The sequence below is a fragment of the Triturus cristatus genome, chromosome 4_2, assembly GCF_964204655.1.
Source record: "Triturus cristatus chromosome 4_2, aTriCri1.1, whole genome shotgun sequence".
Taxonomy (NCBI): domain Eukaryota; kingdom Metazoa; phylum Chordata; class Amphibia; order Caudata; family Salamandridae; genus Triturus; species Triturus cristatus.
Window position 1 is genome coordinate 92,144,347 of NC_140586.1, and position 9,326 is coordinate 92,153,672.

Genomic DNA, 9,326 nt, shown 5'->3' on the forward strand with positions numbered 1-9,326 from the left:
AGCTGACCAGTGGCAACTGCACCTGAACTAGAGTCGCCTGTTGGCCTCCGCCTTCACCCCTGTGAGTCTCTAAGTGCTTAGTCGGGGTAAGCCTCTAAAGTCACTAAATAAACCTGAGCTCAACCCCCTAGTACCTATGGCACATAGGAGAAAGGCTTACATTGGAGATGATGGGTAAAGAATGTATGTTGTACTAAAAAAATCTCTTGGAGTAAATAATTTAGACAGCACAGCAGAAGTAGTGGAAGATCTGGGAAGAGCTAACCTCACTTTAATTGTGGCATACTTAATCTGGTGGAGGTGATTAAGTATGTAGGCTGGTGCCCACAAAAATAAGGCATTGCAATAGTCAAGGCAACTCATTTTAGAACTCTACAACATGAACAGATGAGCATGCCCCGTTAGAAATGGAAGTAAACATTAATTTTTAACAGTTTTGTCATTGCTTATTGTACTGTTTTCATCAGACTGTGCTTATGTTTTATCTCACTGACTCTCTGCAATTTTCTTAAAGTTCCGACTGACCATGTACTTGTCAGCCCAACATCATCTTTGTTCGCGCTCTGGTCTCAGTCCGATGTGTGCTTATTTAATACGGCCTGCTGTGAAGGGGCGCCAAAGGCAAGCCTATCAGCACCCCTTCATGCACCAACAACTCACAGCACCAGCCATGCTGCCTATTTGCTTAGCGAAACAGTTTCCGCCTGATCCGAGCATCTGATAAGTCCAACTAGATATTCTAGCAACCGGCTAATGCAAATTGGCAGAATGTTTTCCAAGGGCAGTCTTCTGGCTAACAAGGGATGCTTTGACTCAGTGTTGTTTGGGCCTGAGAAAAGCACACACCACTCTCCATGACCAAACAGGGGTTTTCCTATGTAGTATTATCAATGCATGATCATTGGTGAAACACGCAATTAAAATCAATCTCCTACTTTTGGTGGAGAAGTTGGATTTATTATTTATTCCAGAAACCTGGTCTACTGTGGAGTCGCACCTTGATTTCAGCATCGCTTGCCCAGACGATTATAACATGATTCATTTACCTGGTCTGGTCGCAGAGGGGACGTTATGGAAATTATGTTCAAAGCTTTATTGGCGTCTTACACGCATATAATTAAGCACCTTTGACCAAGCGGACCTATTAGGTTTTTCTCCGAATTTGTCAGCTTCTAGAACGATCACTGGTATTGTTTGTTATCGCCCTTCTGATCCTTCTTCAAATTTTGTGCAATCCTTGACTGATTTATTAACCCTCCAAATGTATTGCATTCAGCTTTTTTGTGTTAGGTGATGTTAGTATTTGGGGTGAAGTAGCAACAGACTCCTCTGCTTCAGATTTGATTACCTCTTTAGATGCTCCTGGCTGCAGCAACTGGTTTCAGGACCCATCATGATCATGGGCATACTGTGGACTTAGTTTTTGCTCCTGAGGGTTTATGTAACTAAAACTATGCCTTTAGCTTGGACAGATCATGCTTTAAAAGCTTTCCGGATCATTGTTCAAGGGAACTCTCCTTTCTCTGAGCTCAGAACAATTTATTCTAGACTGGTGAGAGCATTCTCCAAGATATTGCATCAGACCTGAGTAAATTTGTTCTTTCGGATAGTTAAGTGGATGATAAGTATGGTAACTATCTGCACTGGGTCATAAAACGTTTGGACCCGGCTCTGCAACTTAAAAATAAATCTGCGTCACGGCCCGCTGCACCCTGGTACAATGACACAGAGAGGTAAATTGCGAGTGCAAAGAATATGAGAGATTATGGTGCCTACATTACTCTTTAGAACGGAAAATGCTAATGGCAGCACTAAAGGGGTGCAAAAAGTGCACCCAAACCACCAAAGTGGATTCTTAAGATAAAGAGATCCTGGAAGCTCCTAATGTAACAAAAAATATATTTGATACTGCACAAAACCTAACTACTTCCTGGTGTACTAGTCAAGCTGCTGGTCCCCTCAAATATTATGTGATAATTTAGCAGAGTTTTTTTGACAAAGGATAGACTATCTGTGCTATCAGTCAACAATCAACTTCACATTTCCATTTGCGAAGAAAAACATATTGCTCAGCTCAGGCACTGACAATAGGACTCAGGTAGTCCTAGGTAACCTTGGCCAGATGACTGAGGTGAGCTTTCGGACTATACTCTTTTCCATTTTCGCAGGCTCTCATCTGGTCCCTCTATATCCCAAGGTTTGGAAGGAACGGAGCGATTTTTTCACTCCTCTCCAAGCAACCTGTAACAAGTAGCTAAATTCAACTATTGTTCTGATGGAGTGGAATAAGGCATTAATACTTCCTTTGCTAAAGAAATAGACGGTGTCCACTATGGACTTTAGTAAATACTGGCCAGTGTCTCAGCTTAGTTTTCCAGGTAAGATTATTGAGAGGTATGTTAACAATAATCTGTCAGATTACTTGGAAACTCATTCCCTCTTAGAAGAGGCACAAGAATATGGACAGTCAACACAGAGATATACAGATATTAGACAAAACAGCCACAACTAACACCCAATCAGACGTACTCAAAATATATGTGGATGTGTATACATCAATAGGATGAGATATCATTTCAATCCAAGTGAAATTCATTACCGTGTACTGGATGGTATAGGTTACATCCAAGTAAAAATGTAAAAAAACCAATGAAATCTGGTTTATTAAAAAACAAAAAGTATGAAATTGGCACAAGTAGTCGTGGTTGCTATCTGAAACAAGTGCCTGCTCACAAGTGTAACGTTCTAGATAGAGACTCAAAAAAAGGCAAAGTTGGGGGTCGGTGTTCTGCATAAAAGACAGAAAGAGAGACCACTGCTTATCCACAAAAGCAGGCAATACCAGTGGCCACCCCAGCACCTCGTTCGACTCGTGCTAACAACTGGTGTGCACAGGCAACAAAAAATAAATTAAATAACAGTGGCAGTCTGACCTCCACGTAAACTAGGAAAATATAGATGTGTAATATTTATTACCCCATCTAAAGTGGTAAACAATACTACTGTCTTGATTTGATTTCAGAGGCAGGCACTTTGATGATCATTCTCGGCATTGTACCCTTTGTATCAACAGGCCACTGTCCATGCTGGGGTTGACCAGAAGGCGTGCAGAAAATGAAATGTGCCTTTAAAAATAACAAGTCGTTATTCCTACAGATGCAATGTGGTTGGAAAGTTGCTGGGGGGAAAAAAAGTCAAGAAGATTGAATTTGCCTCAATAGTCCATAGGAAAACGGGCAATCAATAGAAACAAGCATTTACAATGCAATGGTCTCGGCATTGGTAAAGTTAGAGCTATTGGCATTGCTCATGACATTATTTTTGTTTATGTTTTTGTTTTTAAAACATTTAAAGAAACGGCATTGTCATGAGCAATGCCAATAGCTCTAACTTTACCAATGCCGAGACCGTTGCATTGTAAATGCTTGTTGTTGTGCCTGCTGGGAATTCACAGGGGGATTCTAAGCAGGCGAGGCCCGTTTACAGCTGCCGAGGTCTCCTTTGTGAGTGCGAAAACGAGGTAATTGCCACACAACTCAATTCTGATCCCTGTACAAACTTTTGTTTGTAATGGGCACTTCTATTCAGGACTCAATGTACTGAAACCCTAGAGACACCTAATGCACGGATTACAAATGCCTCTGTAATTATAATCCTGCACAAACCCCTGTTTGCCGTTGGTGCTGCAGTTACCAGTGGGTCAGAGCTTATTACTGGGTTTAATAAAGTCTGCGTACCCCATTTAAATATTGGCATGTCGAATCTGCTGACATTTATCGAAGGGAAAAGGCCCTGTAAATACCCAAACAAGCAGATTGCAGACATTTACATTTTGTGCTCGAAAATTAGACCTCTGTACCGCCTTCCTCCAGCTCACCCCATCATCCAGCATGACTGTCGCACAAATCCTCTCACTGAAGTCAAAGAAAGGTAAAGTCACCGGAAACGACCGCCCTGACGTCATCAGCTGATGGTGAAATGAATGGTGCAATAGGGTCGACTGACAAGTGCCTCTGCACTGGGGTTTACCCACCGGCTGACCCCACAGCGCCTAGAGTGGGCCTCAAGGAGGCGCGTCTGTGAAGCCAGGCCGCAGCCAAAGTTTGAGTCCGGAGTCGCAGCCCTGATGTCGTCACCACCTCCCCCTAAACACAGGCCGGAGGGCTATAACCTGCGGGGAGGGGGGGTGCGGCGGGCAGAGCCTGTAACGCGCACAGTACAGTAACCGGGGTAGGGGGGCGGTGCAGAGCCTGTAACTTGCAGACAGTGCATTAACCTAGACAGAGCATGTAACGCGCAGACAGTGCGTTAACGCGGGGGGGGGCAGAGCCTGTAAGGGGGGGGCAGAGCCTGTAATGGGGGCGGGGGGGCAGAGCCCGTAACCGGGGGGGAGAGCCTGTAACATGCAGACAGTGCTGTAACGGGGGGAGCCTGTAATGTGCACAGTACAGTAACCGGGGGGGGGGGGGGCGGGGGGCAGAGCATGTAACTTGCAGACAGTGCATTAACGGGGGGGGCAGTGCCCGTAACTTGCAGACAGTGCATTAACCGGGGGGGGGGGGGGAGAGCCATTAACGCTCACAGTACGGTAACGGGGGGATTGCAGAGCCTGTAATTTGCAGACAGTGCATTAACGGGGGGACAGAGCCTGTAACGTGCCGACAATGCTGTAACCGGGGGGGGAGGGGCCTGTAACATACACCGCAGTGACGCCACACCTCACCACCCGACAGTAGCCCCCCCCCCCCCTATTCACCTACACCTCACCACCTGGCAGGATCCTCGAAGCACCGCGTCCCACATACTGCCCAGGCCCCTCAGTGTCCTTTAGAATCACCCATCACTTCCAGGTCTGCATGGAGACCCTGGCAGACTCCCAAGCCTTCAAGCAGAAAAACGAAAGGACTACTTATTCTTATGTGTTTTACGTTTCAATGCTTAAAGTCTTACGGTTTATTACAAATTACCAAAGTGCAGCGCTACAGGCACAAGTTCCACTCAGAAGCGCCTACCCCACGGCCTTAGTGCGCTGTCCCGTTGCCGCACGCACTTGGGGAACATCACAGAAGACATTTCAGTTCTGGAACGGGGGGGGGGTTAATGTCCCATCAACAGCCCCAGACACCAACATTTAAGTAACACCCACCATTGTCCCCTAAAACAATCAACGATTACTGGTCCCCCCTGCTTGCGTACCCGGGTCACGTTTGCATCATATCCATCACTGGTGGAATAAAAGGAGCACATCTTTAATACGCAGCATTTATTTTATGACAACGTGTACTTTAGGGGGCACACACAGACGCAATGTAATAACGCACATACACGGAGCTGCTGAAGGGAAATAGCTGGCAACGGGGGGGGGGTATATTCAGCTTGGAGGAGAGACCCCCCCCCAGCACCTCCAGGGGGGGGGGGGGGGGGGAGGGAGGGGTACATACAGAGCTATACAACGGTGTGTGTGTGGGCAGGGGTATTTTGAAAGCCGCCGGTCCCACCCCAGCCCAGAGAGCCGCCGCCGTGGTACATACCCAGCCCTCACCTGGCATTGCAGCTCCCACACCTGAAAGCAGGCGCACAAACTCCTGTAAGCAACGACAACTTCCGAACCGACAAACACACAAGGTACAAAAAGACACACCACCCACCCGTGCGTGGAAAAGGGCTGGAAAACTTCAAATAAACACACAAGGAAACCCCAAACGTTTCAGACAATTTCAGGAAGGGCCGACCCACTCCTCGACGAATTGCGCATGACGTCACGGATCAGGCTTTTGTAAGACTGCGCTTTGCATAGCTCTACGGCACTCTTGAACGTGTATCTAACCTGTTTCACCTGAAAATAATGCTAATTAGATAAAACGCTCGTATCGCTCTTCCCGGGTAGACATCGTTCGCATTCGGCGCAATAGCTCAGTGGGTAAGGCGCTTGTTGCGGGCCTCTTCGTGTAACCTAACAGTGACATCATACAGTATCAAAGCACTGCGAGAATTTTCAGTTTGAAGGTTTTTTTTTTATACATGACCAAAGATATATTTTAATTATATCATAATCTTAAACAAATCTATCAGTTTTAGCGAATGTCCGGAATTTCACTTCAACTAAACACGCCGAAACCGCGAGAATGCATTTTTTGAAAATGAAAAAAACGTAACGACGTAGTCATTTGAAAAACAGACACATCTCAGATATGTTCAACAATCACAGACGCGTTTTGCACTCCTTCCGGCCCATGGGTAGCTGTTTGATTTTTGCGAATAAAAGGTCGTGCTAAAATCAGACGTTTCTTTGCATTTGTTTAATTTGGAATCTATTTTATCTACCCAAATAGTTTCCTGCTCTGTGAACCGTGTGCTCTTTCAAAAAAATAATTGCTCCACAAAGACGATGCTGCCAGTAAAATAAATATTTAAATAATGAAATAAAGACAATAAATAAAGTGTTAAAAAAGGCGCTGTGGGTTTTTGTCTATGGTGATATTGCTTGAGATCCACTAAAATACAAGGGCTCTTGCACTGAGAAATGCGCATGCGCGTGATATAGACGCCAATTTCGAACTTGTAGGAGCCCCGTAGACGATGCTGGGCCTTTCTAACGTCCTAGCTCCGTATATTAGTAATAACAATAAGCACCAATGCCAGTATTAGCCAGTCACCTCAATGCATTTTTGTAACTATTTCATAACATCACTCCCTTCAGTGACCGCTTACAGTATTACAGGCGTGAAGTGTATCCAAAGGCGAATAGACTTAACACATACACCACTAGCGGAATGGACTCACCCGACTACATGAACTCTCGCGATGACGATTTTACCTGAGGATGGTGACGCTACCCCTCCGCACAGGCAAAAACACCACTGGCTCGGACACCCGGATCGGCTTGAACTGGAACTTGCAGCCGAAGCACAGCGCCGAGTCGCTGAAGACGGACACAGAAACGATGGGCCTTTCAATGACGAAGGAGATCAGGTGAGGGAGCAACGCCGGGACACCACCGCCTTTCTCCGAGGCACAGCAGAAAATGCCTCGGAGAAACGCCACGTCCTTTTCGGATTTGGGGGCGTGTTTTGCTGTTGTCTCCTCCCTGAAACTTCTCGCAAAAAACACGCCCCCCGATCCGAAAAGGACGGGGCTTCAACGGAGTGACTGGACCTCTTCTCCAGTGGCTGGCCAGCATTTAAGAGGCCAGCCAATGGAGAACAGGAGAGAAGAGGGGCGGGTGCAAGCCCCTCTTCTCAAAGTCACTCAAACTCATTAAATCTCGGAGCGAGACTGCGCAAGCGCAGCCTTTCGCAGCCGAGACCTAAAAATGGGCTTGTGATATTTTCAAAGTTACTCTTATTCAGTGTGGGTCTGCGAACTACATTGCAAGAAGCTGCTGAACCCCGACAGGCTAAGGTGTACAGCGTCCACAACTGGAAGCAGTCAGTCCCCAAAGAGGGGCAAACCGGTGACGTACAGGTTGCAAAAGGATGTATGGTGGTTTTGATGTGTCCATCACTCATTTATTTGTGTCCAAAGAGTCAGGAGACTCTGCAAGAAGCTTGCAAAACAAAGATGCAGAAAAATGTGACGTCTTCTGTAGACTGGTGTGGTGATACCAAGAAGGCTTCCAGCTGACAGCCCGATTACTTGAAATTGTTCTTCAAAACCCTGAGCTGTATCAAATATGTTCTGTTTCTCCTGAAGTTACCTGCATGTTCCTCATCCCACAGAGGAAATGAAGTGTTCCGTGCTCCGCTTTTAGCCGAGACTGAACCTAAATGAAAGGTTCCGTGGGGAAACCAATCAAATGGTTGCATATTTAGACTTAAGGGTATTGTCATACGGAAAAAATAAGGAAACAAAAAATATTTAGTGTCCGATATAGCGCAAACAATCAACATTTATATTTAAATTCAGATGGTGTAAATTCTAAAATGACTTACAAATAGTGCAAATGACACAGTACGCCATGATTAGTGCAACAAACACATATCAGTTATACAGATGCAAACAATGAAACTAGGCCTGCACTAATTTTAAGAAGCTAATCTTCTGCTATTTAGGTATTTATGTATCTTTACACAAGCATTTCTAGAATAACAGTGTCGACGTTTCGACTCAACAATGCTCGTGTCTAAAGATTTCAACAGGCAAAACCGTCCCGGTCCGTGAGCATTGGAGTGCACTTACATGGATGGTTTTGCTGCCACCCACATTGTTCAACTCTGCACGGTTCATTGAAACTATTAAGTACCTAGACTCACATTCTTCTGGCCGCACTTGACCCTTTAGCACTTTCGAAAGAATTATGACGAGACTTGCGATTTAGTCAGACGGTCATTGTGTCCTGATGAAAACCTTAGATAGTTAGGGGGTGGGGGAAATACTAGGTGAGAGGAGAGGTACTGCGAACAGAGCAGTAAACAGGTAAAAGAGTAGTAAACTATTTGGGGAATGTTGAAGATTCTGGAGGAATATTTGGCAAAGTGAGCAGTACATTGGGGAGGGGTGTCAGGGGCATATCTATTAATAACGCAGAAGGTGTAGGGCCATCGGGGTCTCCCACTGCAACCCAATAATGGAAAATGTTGACTATCAATTTCGAGGTAGGTGAGGTGTTTTTGCAGTAGGGTCCATGACACATTTCTTTACGGGGGGAGGGGGGGGGGGCGGTGGGGTGAGAAACGTATACAGGAGAATTAAAAATGAACTAGTGAGAGACAGTGGGGGGGGGGGTCGATGTATTGAGGTTGACAGAGTACTGGGGAGGGTTAAAGCTCAGATGTGGGAGAGGTAGATGTAGGATATGTTAGGGAAAGCATTATACTAAAGTAAGAGATCTCGACTTTACTCACCCTTTGACCACAAAGAAAGGGTCTTCCAAAGACATGTTGTTCCTACTTCCAGGAATCCAGCAGCTGAAGTCAACACCAAGCTAACCGGAAGTCCAAATGCACCCTTCCCATGTGAATAGGGCGAAAGCAATAAAAAGAGGATATCGCAAGTGCTGCTCGGCTGACATATCGAAAGGGTATGCTTTATCGCCCTCTACCTACCAAACGAGGGCAATTACCCCCGAAACTGCGACAACGCAAAGTAAGCAGATAGTCAGCATATACATGACGTAATAAACTAAGTGCACAGTATTCTCGGAAATATGACTACACTTTGTGCTGCTCTTTGTACACTAATTAAAATCTTTGTAAATATATACTACTCCGACAGAGTAGATACCAATATAGCTAAATATCCATTCGACATGACTACAATCATAACATCTATTTCCACTGGACCTATAAACTGTACTCTGAATGTCCAGTTGCCTCCAGGATTGTATT

General features: G+C 45.5%; 1 protein-coding gene across 1 annotated transcript in view; it reads right to left on the reverse strand.

Annotated features, from left to right (window-relative positions):
- STX10 (syntaxin 10) overlaps window positions 1–8,998 on the reverse strand; it is a 145,177-nt gene extending 136,179 nt beyond the window's left edge. Inside the window, exon 1 of the mRNA XM_085600703.1 lies at window positions 8,844–8,998. Within this exon, the coding sequence (XP_085456829.1) occupies window positions 8,844–8,878 (35 nt within the window). The 5' untranslated portion in view covers window positions 8,879–8,998. The remainder of the gene's footprint in view (window positions 1–8,843) is intronic.
- Window positions 8,999–9,326: the final 328 nt, after the last annotated feature.